Source organism: Fusarium phalaenopsidis, assembly GCF_050370095.1.
Source record: "Fusarium phalaenopsidis strain FUZ10S chromosome Unknown contig_32316, whole genome shotgun sequence".
Lineage (NCBI taxonomy): Eukaryota > Fungi > Ascomycota > Sordariomycetes > Hypocreales > Nectriaceae > Fusarium > Fusarium phalaenopsidis.
Genome location: NW_028145399.1, coordinates 1,684,321 through 1,702,999, shown reverse-complemented (window position 1 = coordinate 1,702,999; position 18,679 = coordinate 1,684,321). Strand labels below are relative to the sequence as shown.

The 18,679-nt window shown below is 54.0% G+C and overlaps 4 protein-coding genes across 4 annotated transcripts; all 4 read left to right on the top strand.

Moving 5' to 3' along the window:
* Positions 1-370: 370 nt before the first annotated feature.
* On the top strand, positions 371-2,268 carry LRP88_12086 (uncharacterized protein; the record flags this gene model as incomplete). Its single annotated transcript, XM_083248494.1, has 3 exons — positions 371-588; positions 715-2,141; positions 2,204-2,268. 3 exons carry the CDS (start codon positions 371-373, stop codon positions 2,266-2,268), a joined length of 1,710 nt encoding a protein of 569 aa, XP_083095924.1.
* A 6,078-nt stretch (positions 2,269-8,346) lies between these two features.
* LRP88_12085 (kinase-like domain-containing protein) lies at positions 8,347-10,613 on the top strand (the record flags this gene model as incomplete). Its single annotated transcript, XM_083248493.1, has 2 exons — positions 8,347-9,994; positions 10,051-10,613. 2 exons carry the CDS (start codon positions 8,347-8,349, stop codon positions 10,611-10,613), a joined length of 2,211 nt encoding a protein of 736 aa, XP_083095923.1.
* A 2,085-nt stretch (positions 10,614-12,698) lies between these two features.
* On the top strand, positions 12,699-13,366 carry LRP88_12084 (uncharacterized protein; the record flags this gene model as incomplete). The annotated part of the gene is made up of 4 exons (XM_083248492.1): positions 12,699-12,705; positions 12,772-12,910; positions 13,047-13,087; positions 13,155-13,366. The coding sequence occupies 4 exons, from the start codon at positions 12,699-12,701 to the stop codon at positions 13,364-13,366; spliced, it is 399 nt and encodes a 132-aa protein (XP_083095922.1).
* A 1,202-nt stretch (positions 13,367-14,568) lies between these two features.
* Positions 14,569-17,693, top strand: LRP88_12083 (uncharacterized protein; the record flags this gene model as incomplete). The annotated part of the gene is made up of 5 exons (XM_083248491.1): positions 14,569-14,634; positions 14,828-15,725; positions 15,874-16,015; positions 16,073-16,249; positions 16,301-17,693. 5 exons carry the CDS (start codon positions 14,569-14,571, stop codon positions 17,691-17,693), a joined length of 2,676 nt encoding a protein of 891 aa, XP_083095921.1.
* Between the last annotated feature and the right edge of the window lie 986 nt (positions 17,694-18,679).

Sequence of the window (18,679 nt, the reverse complement as noted above, 5' to 3'; positions counted from 1 at the left end):
ATCCATCCATGATGGAGGGGCAGTCTGCAGAGAGCCCTTCCGGCTGCCTCGCCGGGCTGAGGCTGGAGGAACATGGTCCCTGTCTCTAGGCGTCAAGGCGACCAAGCTTATTGGGTCATGGCCGCACTTTTGCTGGGTCATCGAGTCCTTTTTCCTTCATGCTTCCTTCATCCTCGTATTATATGACGTTCCCCCTCCCTCGCCCTCATTCATTCAGCTTCAGACCCAGTAACGGATCCTTCTTGGTGGTCGCAGCAATCCACCTCATCTGATAAGCAACAGCAACAGCTACTCAGCCTTTATAATCCCCTTCTATCCCTGCGCCTTCAAATCCTCTTGCTTACTGAGGGCAATGATCTAGCCCCCAATGATGGCTTCCTCCACCGTCTTCTCGGCGAGGCGCAGGCCGACTCCGGGAGACTCTGACGATACCGACATGAGCACTCCGCGCTCTGCCCCCGGGAAGCGGATTCCGAGTTCAGAGTGGGAGAAGAAGAGGCCCATCATCACCCGCCTGTATCAGGAGGAGAAGCGCCCGCTCAAAGAGGTCATGGAGATCCTCCAGCGTGAACACGGCTTCACTGCGACGTGCGTCAACGCCTTCTTTCCTTGCTTGCTTGCTTCTACGTGACCTTCATCGGCCGGGTCTTGCTTGCTATTCTATCCGTACTCACGGTAAATTGCATTGGATTGACTGGCTGACCTGCCTTCCAGCGTCAAGATGTACAAGTCGAGGATATGGAAGTGGGGGCTCGACAAGAAGCTCAAGAGCGACGAGGTCCTGGCCATCCTCATCATCAAGACGGAGCGAGATGCCCAAGGCAAGGCCTCCGAGTTCACTATCCGAGGCCAAAAGGTCGATCTCGACAACATTAATCGCTACATCCGACGGAATCCAGGACTGGTAGCTCGCTTCCGTGCTGGCGAACTGCCCAACGTCAATACTCACATAGAGGTCAACTGCCGAACACCATCACCCGCCCCGAGCCCGTCATTACCACCGCCCCCGGAGACTCTCCGCGTCGAGCAGGTCCTGGGCCTGTTTAGAAATTACGTCGATGCGTCCTTTTCCAGCGGCGCCTGGAAACACGAACACAACGTCTACTGCGTCAGCCGGAAATCGAGGGACCAGGGCGAAGAGCTATTCGAGCGCGTCATAACACTATTTAGCCTCGTTAACCGAACCATGATGCGGTATGACGATGTATCCATCACGCAGGTCCTGAGCCCGGCCTTTGAGTCACTCAGGGTGTTGATAGGCTCAGAGAGCCCCATCTTTGTCGTTCGCACAATCTGCCTTGTATGGTACCTCAATCGACATCACCAAAAGGACCTCACCAAGCTCGTCATGAGCTACGTCGCTGGGATGGTGCCCGTCATCCTCGGCCAAAACAACCCTATGTCCCGGATATGGCAGATTCTAGGATCCCAGGAGTTTTCGGAATTCTACGAGCTTGCGACGCGACTCTACGCTTCCCTCGTGCCAGACCTGGAGGAGCGAATAGGACCGGCAAATTTATTGACCACAACATTATACGGCGACCATATTGACTGTCTGGTCAGCAACAACAAAGAGGCCGAGTCATTAGAAGTGGCCACGCGATATCGAGCAAAGATGGATGCGACTGGGAAACGTCATAGCTGGCTATCCGAGATTGCGATTACCCAAACCACGATCCAGTGCACAGTGAAGAGCGCTGAAGGGAGGAATGACGAAGCCATCCAATGCCTCCAGACCCTCAAAGAATACGACATGGACGATGACCAACAGGCCGTGGTGGATATCCAGCTGGGCAACTACAGCTACCGCATGGGCGACCTTTCCTCTGCTGTTCATTGGTACCGAGAAGCAATGCGACTTCTGGGCAAACCTGACGGTGACGAGCGCTTACTCGAGACATGCCTCGCCAACCTGGAGACGGCACTGCACAAGCAGGGGGACCTTGAGGAGGCGCGGCGGTTACATCACTATCGCCTGGGCCGATTATCAGCATTCGCAAAGGACTCGAGCACCTTTGCAAGCCTCCCCTACCCAATGGACAAGACCAACGACCAACCCGAAGTATCTACCGCGTTGCTCAGCCCCCTCGATGGTTCCAGCTGCTCCGGTCAGCAGACCCCTGATTGGTTATGGGGCCAGGGTGACGCGGTACCAAATGGGAGACCTCTAATAAGCTTGACCTGATGCTTGCAGCTTACATAGCTAGCCAGCTCGCTTCGCTTGCGTGGCCCGCTTATTCATCACATATTACAACATGTTGTTTTTAAAGAAACTCATGGATCTTCTTTGACGAGGCGATTTACCCTGTTTTTCTTGTATATACTTGGGGCGGCTGTTGAAGCCGTGACGCGACCACGAACGGATTATTATGTATTACGCCAAGGAAACACGACCATCCCGAACAGGGACGAAGAGAAACACGAAAGGTCAGCAAACACACGGATGAGAGAACAAAAAAAGAGAGCGTTGGGGAATCCACACAGCCACAGAGCTGAAAGGAAAATACGGACCGGAGGATCAACATGGCCCCTGCGTGAAGGAGGCTTTGATTCCTCAGCTTTGGACTAAAGAGGCATCATATTGCGGTCCTGTATTTTTCGCCACTTGTTCTCTTGTTTGAAGGAATCGGACCGTTGTCTGCAAAAGAGCGGACAGGAGAGGGAGATTAGACAGATGCCGTGGTCGAATAATGACTTTGAATTGTCTATTTTGAGCTGTGCCGATGGGTCCTTTGGTGTCGTGATTCGCCTGATTGACAGATGACTATCTCCAAAGGTACTCTTCTCATGCAGGTAGAGGTGTAGTTGTAGACTGAACACGAGGTTGGTCACGTCAATTGAGACGACATGTGTTTATGCCGCAATCTTGTAAGCTGCACGTACATCTTGCAGCACGCGACCGTACTGCTGGATGGTCTGAGGTGTTCCTGACGAAGCCGGTCTGTCGGGGCAGGCTGGGAGAGGTGTGTGTGACCGTGATACGCGTTGAAGACATGGCAGTTATAACCAAGGCACGATTGTTATAACCCAGGTATAGCGGTAATAACCCATGTATACTGAAGTATCAAGGTTATAACCTTAGCATGTTAGTTGTAACGAGACCCGACGGTTATAACTCAGATGCGGTGGTTATGACTGTGATATGGCAGTTGTGACCAACGCATGCTGGTTATAACCCAGCTATCATCGAGACCTTTGCGACGCTCTATTGCATTTGGTTCAAGTACCAGAATATGCCAATGACTAGATTTTTTGCCAATGTTGCCGATGTCTTCTTTGGAGCCGTTATGATAGCTCCAATGGATAAGTGATGAATGTTATAACTAAGTGTTGTGGTTATAACCCAAACATAGTAGTTGCAACAAAGACACGATAGCCATAACCGACATACGACAGCCATAGCTGAGACTTAATAGTTATAACCGAGACGCGGTGGTTATAAGGAAGGCACAGTAGTTATAACCAGGCACGCTTGTTATAACCAACGCACGACGTTGCTACCAGGCTTTCTCTTCGACGTTATAAAATAATTAATGAGAGGCATTAACAATATGAGAAATCTGGTATCAAATGGTACTAAGCTTAATGCCCCTATTTTGTTTACAAGTGTGCTCTTTGTTACCGTTCCCAACACTCTCATTGCTACTTTCAAGTCTACACTCCTGTATTTGTTAATACTTTCTACCACGCTTCTGTTTACTGCTAGATGCGAGTCCGGGCTGTTCTCAATACACAATTGACCAAGACTTGTCGGATACCCCCCCGCGTGTCTCGTCAGTGCCCTGAGAAGGGGCGGGATTGAGCCCAGCGCTTAGACGGCGTTTGTAGGGACCAATCCATGACCTTGAATGCAGCCGTAAGTCAGCCTTGTGACTATATTGTGAATTTGGCTGTTATTGTTGTCATCGGCTTAGTCGCTTTCCTTCTCATGGAGACGGAGAACGTGTGCGACACAGCAACCAAGAACATAGCCGTTCATTCTCACCTCAAAGCCGCATCGTAACACCAAATAAGTAACTCTTTGTGCTTCCTTTGGAGATCCAACACGGGCCGACTGCATTGAAACACAGCGTCACGCAGGATGCCCAAAGCAGACCAACTCGCATATAAGCCATGCCCTCTGTGTAACTACCTAGATACTAATATCCACTAGACTCGAGGGCTGGTGTAGTATCATGAGAGTTGCTCCTCCTCTCACAGAGACAGAGTGCTGGACATAATAACCAAGCATTCGTGGTGCGCAAAAAACAAGCCTCATATCAATGCAGTAGAGCAAGATATGTAGGTACCTATGTAGATATCCATGTCAGGGGCACCAGTCCTTGACTCCAGCTCCTTATCGCGATCATTTGGAAGATGGCTGAATCGGTAGGGCCAAGTTCTGTGCCTTGCTGGGGACAATAGGTGTGACAGCTGACGAGAAGTAGTTCGTGGACAGCAAACAGCCTGCCTCTTGCGGGATGATGCCGTAGCACATGCACACGGTCTCTATTCCTTATGAGGTGAGGAAACCCAAGCTTGTGCCACGCAAATGGAAATGGCAGTCTGGCCCGCCGTCAGGTCACTCAAGCTCATACTTGCAATCTTGATGGCAGTTCGGAACGGGTCTGGACACGAACTAATCACGGCCATTTCGGGAGCTATGTCTTCTCTAGAGGTAATTGTCACGAGTGAAGCAGGTCTGCACGATTAGGTTGCGGAAGACTGCATGATCGCCATATACTTGCGCATCATATAGTGGACGCATAGTTAGGAAGCCTGCCATTATCAAGGCTCGGCGCAACCGAAGAACCCCAATTGATGAGATTGATAAGAAGCCAAGATTGAGATTGAGGTTTGTCTGTGGCGGGAGGGTGAGACATTCCATGATGAGGCTTGCACGTTAGACGCCGCGAGACCAAGCCGTCCTAGTCACCCAAGCCCAAGACGTGATGATGAGGTTGGGGTTTGTGAATCCGGGATATCAAGCGATTAACAGCAAGATCTCTCGGCCTATTCGGAAGACCAGGATGCAACGTTTTCTAGCTGGACAGTTTACGAGTATCGGCCTAACAGTGTCAGTTACACTTCGAGCCGTCCCATCACCAGCCTCCAGATTAACCTTTGGCATCGGCGATATGTCAAGACAAGCTAGCCAATGTTTATTCAAGAAGGTGCCGACTATCCAGGACAATGTCACGGGGTTCAGCACATGATGCCACCCTTCAGCATGTCTTTTGCCTGAAGTGAGATGTGTGCATCGAAGTGGTGAGCCAATGAAGTCGCCGGATGGGCCATGTGGTCGAGGTAGAGGACAAGACGCAGTGCCCAGCAGGCTTCGAAGGCGCCAAAAAAGAGTTTTCTGCCATGCGGGAAAAGATGGGAAGGGAGGAGCGCTCGGTGACGCGAGTGGTTTGGCGGGATCTTGTTTATTTGTGTCGCAGCGTGAAGCACTCGACGGCCGACCATGCATGCCCTGATGCGATCCATACCCCGGCTTCGCTTGGCAGCAGAAGTATTGATTGCCGCTCAAGGCAATAGTCATGATACGGCCCGCGGAGTCCGTATCTGGGCATAAATGAATGTTACTGCCCAATTGGGATTTCCTGCCTGCCCAGGGTGAGGTTCTCCTGAGACCCCGACCGGGACGGGAGTCGGGGAGGCCGGAGGGCCGGAGCGGAAGGCACGGGAGATTGACGGCGATGACATCGGCGGCAGAGGCGGCACATGATGATTTCTGTACCCGGGGGGCATCAACGTCATCAACAGCGACCAGTCAGCAAGATTGAAAAAACAGAGAGAGACGATCGCAGGACGCGCGGGAATGGAGCAGGGAAGGCCGCCGCGGGTGGGCGATTGTAGGGCTCCTAGTGGCCCGCCCTGGTGGGCTTGGGTTCAGCGGCAGTCAGTGGGCTGCGGTGGGGATGGGGAGAGAGGGGAGGGGCCGAGATGATGCATTTCTGGCCCAGAGGGACGGGTTTGGGAGGGCAGGGGTTTGAGAGTTGGAGAAGAAAAAAACAAAGGGGGGAGGGAACAAGGTAGTATCGAGTTGGGGAACATCAACTCTAGCTTTGCGAGTCCACCAAGACTACAAGATATTACACATGATGTTCCCTCTTTGCCGCAGCAACTCGGTTGCATAGCGCTCAGTTTGTGCGTTCCAGATGTGAAGCCGGGCGTGTTTCGCTTGATAATGGATCTGGGACCGGACCCCCAGCAATTGGGCTTCGGGATGCCACAATGGGACAAGGGCCATGGATCGAATGGTTGGATTGGATGGGATGGTTGGATCCATTGGTGGTGCAGGTGCAGGCGCAGGTGTAACGAAGCAAGAGGGTCAAGCAATGGAACCGACGTTACCTGCAACCTACCTTGCCTTGCCTTGCAGGAGATGGAGAGACAGTCATAAAGACTCACTCGTTCAACGGGACAAGAAATGACAGTGTTCCGCCCTACCTTGGATGGCAACCTTGGCGAAACGAGACCCAAGACTTGTCCCTTGTCCGTGTCTTTGTCGCCGACCGAGTCCATCAGAGTAGAAAGTAGCGTTGGTCGTCTTTGTGTGTGCGTGCGCATAGCATCCCTCATCGCATGCGCGTGCGGGAAGCTTGATGCCGCCCCGTGATGACAAGGTTAATATCTCGAGCCTCTCTCCGTCCCCCCGCGCAACAACGTTTCCATGAATCATTCATTCGTTTCCATCGAGAATCAATTAATCGACAGAGTCCTTGGGTCTCGCAGATAAAGACGAAAGAGACACCTCACGCGCCGCTCAAGGAAATTACACCCCGTCCATGCACGGCACAGCGTGACCATCTTTTTTCCTCCTGGCCCTCCTGGGTCTCTCCTTTGGCGCTGCTGCTCTCGCCCATCAACACGCCACGCCTAGCGAAACATACCATCTCGTCTCGGGCCACCTCGTCTCGTAGAGTGACGACCACATCGCAAATTGTCTTGCACGAGACCATTTCCGCATTACATTCCCCGTCGTTGCCCAGTTCTACAGCGCATCGCATCTTCCTTGCCCTGGGGTACCTGACATCCTCCCCCCTGGCTTGCTTTTGTTTTGGGGGTGTACCCTTCTGTGAAGCCGTTCACAGCTGAGCAACCACCCGTTTCTCCGCTTTCTCGTTTCCGAACAAATTACTTTAATCTTCTTTCCCTTTCCCTTCCTCTAATTATTCCCTTATCGCACTCAACGCCTCAGGCAGTTTTTCCCACACTCAACGCCAAGTCTTGCTCAAGGTTCGCGTCCAGCACAAACTCAACTTGCCTCTCCCGCTCCTTCCCCCCAACCAACCACCAACCGTCTTGGCTCCCTCCAGTCAGGACACAACAACAGCAGCTTGTACGTACAGAAGCCGAGGCAGGTACCATCCTCGCCTCGCCAGGCGTGCAAGGGTACCAAACTATCGAGTCGGACGGCCCCAGTTTTTCCGCCCGCCGCCGCAACTTACAAGGGAAGGAACCACTGAAGGGTCACTAGAGGTCAGTCGCTGGTGGTCATTTGGAAGGAAAGAGTGGACTCGGCATCGTTCCAGGTTCGGGGCACGAAAGACCAGACGGCAAGAGTCACAGCTGGCTGGAGAGAAAAAGGGAAGGACCCGCCCGATAGTGCAGTCGCAGTCGCGCCCTTGCTCCTGCCTACAGCCAACCCAGCCAGCCTATTACCTACCTACAGATACTATTGTTACTGCCAGAGTCTAGTCTAACCCAAAGGCCTGGACCCACGATCCCATCTCATCCAACCATCCTTGATCTCTACTCGACCAACGACGTCGATCTTGGCTTCTTTTTCCCCTTTGGCTTCTCCTCTTCTCTCTCTTTCTTCTCCCACCCACTTTCGCTCTCTTCTGAGCGACTGCCACACGGAGCCCGCTTCACATCCTCTCCTCTCGCCCTCCAGCCATCCTCTCCTCTTCGACCGATTCGCCTCTCATGTTCGCGTTATAGAAGAGCCCTCGGTCGATTTCTCTTCTCCCTCTCCTTCTTCCCCCCGGTCTCCCTCCTTCATCTCGCCAACCATCGACGTACCCATACGCCACGCCATTCCTTAGCACTTGTGCTCCCTTGGCCCAACACTAGCGGTTTCCTTGTGCCAAGGTACGTCAGTGTAACTGCTCCCGACTGACTGGAGAGGCCTTGATATCAAGACTCGTCACCCCACCTCGACTCAGATAGCCGAGTCCATCCTCTGTCCCTAGGTTCCCCTTCTTGGAAAGAGGCTAATCCGGTCACTTACACCACAGTCGGCCCCCTCGAAACCTCTTACCCCGACGACGACTGCTTGACTGCGGCCTCGTCTGTCCCGCTTGACCTTTGCCTGGTTCCAAGCGACTCCGACGACCCGACGCCCACCGCGGAGCCATGAACACGCCCTACGCCCCCCGAAATACGACGGCCCTGCCCATCGACACCAACAACCGCGACTCTTCAGACAACTCGCATCGGGGCCGTGATGCCTTGAGGTCTCGCCCCATCCCCGTTCCCGTCTCTGCTCCCGCTCCCGCTGCCGCCTCCCTTGCGCCCGCCTCCCGCCGTCACGACCACGCATATGCCGTGCTGTCCACTAGTCCTTTGGCTTCCTTCACGCTCCCAGATGTATCTGTCACGACGCCGCCTCTCGCCCACTTCCGTGCCAATACAATAGCGCCATCACCCCCGATCCAGCAGGGCGAACTGCCGCCCCCTCAGCTCGCTGCCTTGACTCCAGACTTTTCTTCACCCGCTGCCAGACGCTCTCATAGTCCTCTGGGATCACTACGCATCTCAACAGACTTTCCTGCTTTTCCTTCAACCCCAACCAGACGCGAATCTTTCAATGGCAACGGTAGCTCGTCCTCGCGTGGTTCTTTGACGCTGAACCACAGGGCTTCGGCCAGTAGCTTGCGCCCCATCTCGAGAACACCGAGCCTCAAACAGGCCTTGGCCAATAGTATCGGCACCGCCAGTGGGACCAGCAGCTTGGTTCCCAGCCCTATTATATCTGCCATGGGCGACGTCACTCCGCTCCCGAGTCCCCTGATGTCGGGCGACTCCCCTGGACCCTGGAAGAGGCTGAGCGCGGGTTCTGCGTCACCTCCGCAGCTCCGCCTCAAAAGTGTCGGAGAAGGTTCTGTCCTCGTCACCAGCAACGGCGAATCCATCGATGCCGCTCTTGCCAACGGCGCCAAGCGTAAAATCTACTCGACTCTTGAGCCCGGTGAGCATGTACCGACACAGACCACGACCAGCCAACCCCGACACCCTCATACTCGAAACCGAAGTGTCAGTGAATACATTCCTGACCCTATGGGTATCCCCAAGAGACAAATTTCTGTATCTGGAACCCACCCTAAGATTGAAGCTTCGGAACATCCACTTGAACCTCATATCCGCCGAGAGCTCAACCTCGCCCAGTCTCGTGGCCTCACACCTTCTGTCGCTCAACCACCCACTCCTCCCCCGAGCGAGTCCTCGCGAGACTCTGCCGATGGCACCAGCAAGCCTAAAGGGCCCAGTTTCGAATACTTCGAGGCCTTTGGGCGCCAGGATAGGAAGCGTCGACGATGGAGGGCTGTACGACTACTTGGCCAAGGAACCTTTAGTAGGGTCATGTTGGCCACAAGTCAGATAGAACCTGACGAGGATTCTCCCGAAGTCGACCATGGACGGCTTACACCGAAACCCGAGCAAAGCTTTGACCGCAAGACACTAGTTGCTGTCAAGGTATGTGAGCATGGGCCCAAGGGCGGCGCCAGCGAAGAGCGGGTTGAGATGAGCCTGAAGCGGGAGCTCGAGATTATGCAATCGATCCACCATCCCTCCTTGGTCGACCTCAAGGCTTGGAGCATTGAACCTACGCGGGCAATTCTCGTCTTGAGCTACTGCCCTGGAGGCGATCTCTTCGATGTTGCGACCACCCATCGCTCCGTCCTCAAGGAACCGCTGATGCGAAGAATCTTTGCCGAGTTGGTTGGCGCTGTGAGCTATCTTCACGAAAGGAGAATTGTGCACAGAGATATCAAGCTCGAGAGTAGGTTCCCCAGCCCATGATATGAGATGCAATAACCAAAGCTGACATACTTCCAGATGTGCTTGTGAACCTCACTCCCTCTGAACTCGCAGATCCATCAATTGACTGGGCGACTTATCCTCACTCGGTTGTCATCCTAACCGATCTGGGCCTCTCGCGACGTATTGCCGACGATGAGAAGCTCGAAACCCGATGCGGATCCGACGACTACGCAGCACCCGAAGTTATCATGGGCCAGCCCTACGATGGGCGAGCAACTGATGCTTGGTCCCTCGGAGTACTGCTCTACGCTCTCCTCGAGGCTCGACTACCCTTTGATCCCCACCCAGGCATGAGTGACGCGCACCGCATGCGCAGCCGCACCAGCCACCGCATCGCCAGGGTTGAGTGGCGATGGGTGGAGTACGCCGGAGACGACACTGACCACGATGGTGACGAGGCCAAGTTCAAGGAGAAGGGCCTCTTGGGCGCCATGGAGATTACGGAAGGATTATTGAAGCGAGCGAGGGGCCGATGGACCGTCGAAAAGGTGGCCAAGACGGCCTGGGTCCAAGACGCGATCAAGGTTGAAGGCGGATTGCGATTCAGGGAAGAGAAGGACGGCGAAGAAGTGGCCTAACTGAACCCGAATCGCTCCTCCACACCAATATCGACGTTGTTTTTAACCTCGATAGCCCTCGACTTTCGCTTCGGCTTCTAACCGTTCTACTCACTTCATACACCCCTCCTTTGTCGAGTTGACCGTTGCTATGAGCCGGATTCTCTCACTTTTACACTTGACTTGCAACTTGTTTCGAAACACCTTACACGAAAGACCAAAGACGAAAGATGTGGAAGAGGTTCCATGAATCCCGGAATTGGTACGACAGCCGCCTCCAGCAACGAAGACACGGCGGCAAACACAGGGTTTCTTTGTCAATGAATACACGACGGGACAAGGGGACACGGAATAACGGATAACCGGGGAAAGATAACGTAGCGGCAAAGGACTGGGATACGGTGTTGCCGGTTGGTTTGGTTTGGTTTGGTTCATGCATGCATGGGTTACTTGTGATTATGGTTTGACTTGATTCGGTTTGTGCTCGTGTAGTTTTAGCTCGTTGCTGCGTTCCCTTCCCTTCCCTTCCTTCCTTTCTTCTTCCTTCTCACTTCTTTTTTCTTGTGTGGCTACTTCCTTCTCTCGTTTCTTCTCTTTTTCTTGTTCACATCAACTCGTATCATACCACACGTAAGCTTCTGGGAGTAGAAAAAGGTTATACCAAAAATGGATAGACAAGGTGTTTGAGCTTCTTTTATCTCTATTTTACATGTTCAGGCTGCATGTCGGCTTTTCATTTATCTGTTTCTTTTTATTCTCTTATCTTGTTTTTACTCCCTTCACTTCTACTCATGCCCCATTCTTCTCTTCTCTACCTTCTTTCGCTTCTACAGCCTTTTGGGGGAAGGCTCACTTGTTATTCGACACATGTTCTCTGGCCTGGGTTTTGGGGGTTTGGGTAGGTTGCTATGATTGGAGATGCTGATGCTTCTGTATGCTATATGCTGTATGCCGTGTAGGATATCGTGAAATCGATCAAGATGCCAGAAGATGTCTCAATCATCAAGTGAACAGATTTTCAGACGAGTCATGATTAGGGATCTGCAATGTGGTATTTGTCTGAGTCGATGGCACTGCCTCGCAACCAACCTTAATTCGACCTCGAGATGGCTGGGCGGATTGGTTGTTGGCTCACTCGCGTTTCGATTTAACAATGTCGATCTCTTTGCTAACCAACTAACTGGAGGTGCCAAGCGGTGAGTCGCGAGTTGTGCTTGATTGGCCTCGTTGGCCTCGAAATCCCACGCCTCGGCCGCTCTCGTCAGCAAACCAAACTCAACTGCCGAGATCACACTATCGAGCACAGTACAATATGTATGTCAGAGCGGGCTTACAATAGAAAAAGAAAAGGAACGGACCTACAGCAATCGTCAGCCGGAGTGATGTCACAAAAAGATATACCCCGATCCGAAGACCGGCCATGTCTCAGCTCGCCCGCCTGCCGGTCTGGCAGTGCAGCGAGTGTGGGTTGTAGCTGGCCTCATCTGCTCATCTCAGCCTTGGCGGAACTGGCCAACGACAAGTCTCCCCCTTCACATGACACAGCTGCAAGAGCCGCCTGTGGCGCTCGGGAATCTGACGAGCTGATGAGCCCACTGAAATGACGAGTTGCCGCTCTGTCAAAGGGGGTACGGAACTGCGGCGCCATCTCCGCGGTTCAGAGGGCAGAGAGGCAGGGCAGGGGTTGCCGGCATCAGAGCTGCTGCTTGTGACATGGACCTCTCTACTGAGACAGGAAAACGGCGCCATCCATGGGGCAGTGACCTGAATCGGCGGCGGCACATGGAGCTTTATCCGGCGGCATTGCATAGCATCCGCCTCATCTTGGTACTCAGCTCAGCATGGATAAGACAAAGGGCATTCATTGTCTTGCAGCGTCCGTCGGTATTTATGGCCGCTGTTCTATCGTCGATTCGGCCGCTCACTCGGCCGAGTCTCGCTCCGGGACCTGACCGTTGTTGGATCAGGGGTTTGGCCCAAGGGTGGGTTGTTGGCAGCGATCATGGAACGTTCCATTCTGATAACGTGGGAACAACCTTAACAACCTGCCTACCCAAGCGCGCAGTCAGCTGTGATTTGCTGCAGCCCCCCCGTCGCTCGCTTATCATGGGCTGTAGGTATTTCTCATTTGGGGAGGACATTGTGCTCGTAATCGTAGAGTTCGTGTTGACATATGTAGGGCATCCGTCGATTAGGCCGCCGGCCGTCTCAGGTTTGGACCTAGTAGACCAGACCATGGACAATGTCCATGGGCTTCGGTCTGCTCGGAGCCCATTGCCATATTCGAACGGCAGTTCTCTGCTTCATCTCGACCCCAAGTGAAAGCCAAAAGACACTTGGACCATCGGCGAGAGCCGGCTTGGTTACAGGGCAGAGTCAAGAAAGAGCCGGGTCTCACAAAACCCCCACATGGCTCTGTCCATTCTGTGATCCAGCCGCTGAGCTCCTTGGCAGCTACTCGCTCGTAAATGTCATGTTGACATGGGAAGAGAAAGGTTAATAACTCTAACCCGCCGTTTGCGCCTAGCTCTGCTCCATGAATAGAAGCAGCCATCATAGCAGCCCTGCTATTGCGGAAGAGCCGACTCAACTTCTTCCATCACAAGCAGCCGACGCCAGTGACGGACCACGGACAAGAAGACCGAGGCGTGGCCTCAGAAACAGCCGGTCGACATAGCGTGGCGGCGCCACGCCCGAACGCCTCTCAAGCAGCGGGGGATCAGCGACGTCCAACAGAGTTTCTCAGCCCCAATCCAATGGCCATCCCCTGTTGACGATGCCATGCCATGCCATGCCGTGCGTGTCGTGCAATGCCATGCCATGCCGTGGCTTCAGAAGCCCGTCAGCTCTAGCCATCCTCTCTCAGGTCATCAATGCCCTGCCCTGCCCTGCCCTGCCTGTGCCTGCCCCGTGTTCTTTGACGGGCGCGGCGTTCGGCTGCATCGGGAGTCGAGTCTTGGGTTCGTCGGTGGCGCTCACGGCTAATGCTCCCAAGGACGGGACAAGCCAGCGCGAAGTCTTCTGGAAATCGCAGAGACCAGCCTTTCTGCCTTCTGGCGGCGAGCCCTCGTCTTGGTCTGCAGCCTTCTTGCAGCAGCAGACGGCGCTGGAATGCAGGCTCGCCCCCTCGGCAGATTTCCTTGCTCGCCCGACGGCTCCAGGGGCTGTTCTCTGCTCGTCATGATTGGCGCTTCTCGACGTGGGTGGTGGCTCCGTCAAATACACCTTCTGCTTCAGGCAACATGGTCGCATGCTCTCACAAGCCCATCCCTGAAAGCGGTTCTCTCACTGGTCCAGCTCGAGAGCCGGCCATCGACACCATGGATGGCGTTGCCGTCCTGGTGTGGCCTTGTCGGCCCTTCTTTTTCTGTGCTGAATCGCTCACCCATCCATTCACGCTTCTCAGCGCGCCGTCTCTCTCTCATTCTGCACAGCCCTTTGACTTGCGTCCAAGGCCAACAGCAGCTCTCTCTGCCGCTCTCTCTCTCTTGTGATCCTCATGCCGTGTCCGTGCCTGAGCCTGAGCCTCGGGCACCCCCAATCTTAACCGCAGAGGCCCCCCCGGGCTCCTGGGATACGTCCTCTTATCTCCCTCGACCACCCCGCGGGCGACGCTCCAGACTCCTGTAGACAGCAGATTGGCTTGCCCTTCTGGGAAACTTAGGCGAAGGAACTTTTGCTGGCCCTCTCTCACGCGCATCGCTTGGCGTTCTGTCCGTCGTCTCTCCCCGTCTTCCCTCTGGTCCTCGTCGCATTGACGGCCCTATCATAGCACCGCCCATATCTTGTCTCTGCTGCTTCTTGCTGGTGCGTCAAGTCTGGGGAACGATAACGTTAGCAAGCCCTGGCCGTTTTCCCTTGCTGTTACCGTCCTACCGTCGCCGCAGAGAACAAACCCCCCAGTCCAGTCCAGCCCAGTCCACTCCCCAGCCCGAACCCAGACCCGCTCGCTGCTTGTCCCTGTTCGCGCTTGGTGTTGGTGCTGGTCCTGCTGCTGCGCTGCTGCTCGCTCGGTCGTGCGTGCTGGTTGCTGGCCGGTGCTGTGCTGCCGCTGCTTGTTACTCTCTCTCCTTCTCGCCCTCTCCCACTCGCTCTCTCTTTATTATTATACGTACCTTTAATCATGGGCGCTTCTGCCCGCCTACCCATCCTCCCGCTCTTCGACCACCAACTGAGCTCCATCGCTCGCCACCTTGACGAGTGATGAATCCTCGCATTGGCGACTGAGGACCCAGCCGAGGCTTTCCACTCGCCTCAGCCCGTCACTGACTGCTCTTGAGCCAGCGGTACGGGCATCTCTTGTCCGCCCTGCGCGCCCCCAGGCGAACATGTTCAATCAACCACCCGGCGGGCCTCGTGCTTCCGACTCCAACGGGCAACCCTCTTATGGCTTCACCGATCAAGCCTGGCCAAGGTATGGCCTCGCCAACAACTCGGCTTCCTTCTCGACCGACCATTCCCAGTCCATCTATGCCTCAGACCGGCAATATGGCGACTCCTCTGGCATGGACTGGGCGCCGACCCCAACCGACTATCAGACGCGCTTTCAACACCAAGACGCTATAGCCGAAAATGTCGAACTCGACAACATGAGTACTCAGGCCGGAGGCGGCGTTGGTCGTCTTGTCGCGCATTTCGAGAACAAAGGCTTTGCGCCGCCGCTTCCTCCGAGACCATCCAACACGATATCAAGTCCAGTCAACCAAGAGCCGCCTGTTTCGTCGCCGTTCGGTACCTTCAGCGTCGCATCTCCCATCCTCACGAGCCCTCTCGCCAGTCCCTCCGAACCCAACTATGGGCTTCTGGGTGACCAGTCGAGGGTCACCAGCCCGATTGCTAGCCCACCTCCCATAGCATTTGGCGGATATCATGATTTGTCGGTATCCAGTCCAGGCGTTGGTTCCTCGTCCGGACACTTTGGAAGTATGAATAGCTTCATGGTCAACAACAGAGTAGCCACCCCCATGGAAACCTCCATGGTTGCGTCGCCCATGGTGGCAACCCCCATCATGAATAACCCCAAAGTCGCCTCTCCGAGCCCGGCTACTCCAGGTGTGCCAGGCACTCCTGGGTTTGCCATTTGGCGACCGCCTGTGCCAATGACTCCCAAACCTACCATGGATCAATTCCAAGGTACCAGTAGTTCCTCCACTTCCGGTGGCTATTTCGCAAAGCCTCCCATCCCCTCAACTCCTAAACCAGTCATGAATGCTGGAAGCCAGCTCGTCTTGGATTTCAACTCCAACTCTGGCTCCATTGCAAAGGGTAAGGCTCCAATGAGACCTCCCGCGAAACCAAGACACCCAGTTCGACAACCATCACGATCACAAATATCCACACCGGCAGCCTTCAGCCCTGCTATCAAACGTGAACCTTCAACACCACACTTATCTCAAGCTTCTCCTGCGCCACATACACTGGCGGTATGTCTCACACTTGTTTTCCCCTGGGCTGATCAACATGCTAATGGCCATTGTCAGAGTGAACGCAGAAGTTCAGTATCCCAAAGAGCACAAACGGGGAGTCGGCCTTCGAGGGAGCAAGTCCCTGCCGAGGCCTGGGAGTCGTTCAAGAACACAATTCGAACCCTCTACCTCGATGAACGGAAGCCGCTCAAGGAGGTCATGTCCATCATGGCTGACAAGTACGGCTTTCAGGCAACGTAAGTTTCGCTCCTAGGCTATATGATCATTTCTCACCCTCCACAGCCCCAAGATGTACAAGACTCGATTCTCACAGTGGGGTTTCGTCAAAAACAACACCGAGGAGGAGGTTAAGCGTCTTCTGTCGAAGAAATTTCAACGAGATGCCGAGGGAAAAGTATCCGAGTTTGTTCGCAACGGAAAGGTCGTCAACCTGGGCACGTACCTGAAGAGAAAAGGCGTCACCGAGTACGACTTGATCGATTTCGAGTTGCCTGCCGAGCTCCCAGCGCACATCCGATGCCGAACTCCGACTCCTCCGCCTGCACCAGGATACCTCCAGTCCCCCGATCTGCTCCGGGCGCAGGAGACTATCATCAGCAACATGAGGAAGGCCTTTTTGCAGTGTCGGCAATTTGAAGTGGAAACCGATGCTCAGGTTGGATGGCAGACCATCATGGTGTGGGGAGCAGGATCCAGCGATCTTTTGCTCGAGGCAAACCACAACTTCGAAATGAGGGACACTGACCAGGGCGGACATTTCCTTATGAAGGCCTTCAAGCAGCTCGAAGTCGATTTGAAGAAGCTATCGCCCCAAGGAATCCAGGAGCTGCTTCTTGGAATGGTCCGTCGTGATCCTGGCATGATGACGGCCTTGTGCAAGTATCTGGCGGCATACTCGACAACCAACTTTGAGCGGTCACATCCTCTGCGACAAATCTTTGCCTGTTTATATGAGGTTCAGCAAAAACATGGCCCGGGGACACTCTCAGACCTTTTATGGGCCAGCATCCCCACCATTGCGGAAGAATTGGAGGCCATCTATGGGCGGAAGCACCCATATGTCGCTCGAACGTGGACCGATTTAGCGACCTTCTATAACCACGCGAACCCTGAGCGATTGGAGAAGTTGGTGGCAGAACTTCGACTTCTGCAGCGGCAAATGGAACACCGACAGGGCGCAAACAGCGTTGAGGTCTTCGTGTTGCGATATACCATCGTGCAACTAATGGTTGCTGCACACCCCCAATCAGATGCCACGAAGCAAACGACCATCGACCTATGGCATCATGCGCGAGGAATGGGACTCATATTCCCTGTTCGAGGTCAACAGCCCAACGTCTTTTGTTATCACAGTCCCGTCAAGGTCGACCCCTGGACAAAGCGATGCCGACGAAGATATGACTCTGGAGTTCGGCTTCTCGAGGAGCATGTGGGCGTGCGAGTCATTCCATACTTCGAGGAGGACTTTCACACGACGGAACACGCCCCGGAGCACATGCCACAACAGCCGCAACACCAGCAGCAGCAACAACAACCGCAGCACCATCATCATCAACAGCAGCAGCAACAACAACAACAACAACAACAACAACGTGCGCCGCAGCTGCAGGCGCAGGACTCGTGGGCGGCCGCAATGGAGCAGCAAATGGGGGGCAACAAGTGGTCGTTCATCTGAGCAGGATCTCTGGTCGACCATTATTAGTTCTCGCTGGCTCAGCAAGCCCCAGCCTGCCATGTGCTCGCCCCGACGACACCGGCCTCTTTGAAAGACGTGGACAACGAACATGTCATCGACGACTGAATGACGTACCTAGTAAACGTGCCTCCCAGACGATGCAAATGCCCCATATGCAGTCTCACCGACCCCGTATACACAACCTGGAGTCTGGCACCATCATATATTTCTTTGCGGCTTCTTTTTTTTTCTCGGCGTTTCCGGATCGTTGCCCATTGCGGCTGGACGATGGAATCTTGGATATTCTCGTATTATTATTTTTTCTTACATCATCCCCATGTATATTAGGAACCACGCGAGGCCATGCATTGGACGAAATTCGGGGTTGAACGGGCGGAGTTGAGGTGACGGAGCATCAAGAGGGAGAGAGGGAAGAAGGGAGAAAAGGAGATTATTGAAAGAGGCGCGATAGGGAAGGCAAAGTGATCATGGAAAGGAAGGAAGGAAGGAACTGGAGGACATTTGATTTTTACATCTTTTTTTATAATCCCTCCATCGACGAGGGAAGGCGATACCCAAAAACCCCTTCAACCTACAGACCTCGAGATAGGCGCATCCTGCAGCGAGAAAAGAGAGGGAAAATCTTTACTCGTGAGGCAGGCAAATTTTAGAAAGAGAAATACCAACGAAATATTCTAAACTTGGGACTGCCTACCTATTTATGAGCATTCCTCCTACGAGATGTTGAACGTCTTCATATGATGAGACACAAATGGCTGTAAACAGTGTTGTATGTTGAGGATGCAGAGATCCCGTTACCCGAGATATCCCCGGCGCAAAACTCAACTTGCAGAAATTCCCATCATGACAAACAGTTGCTCTCCAGCTCCAAGCTTCAATCTCCCACAATGCGCCTCGCTGGTCCCTCAGTCCTAAGAGGACGGCTTTGTATGCCTTTCCGTCGTTTCTACTCATCATCCCGTACA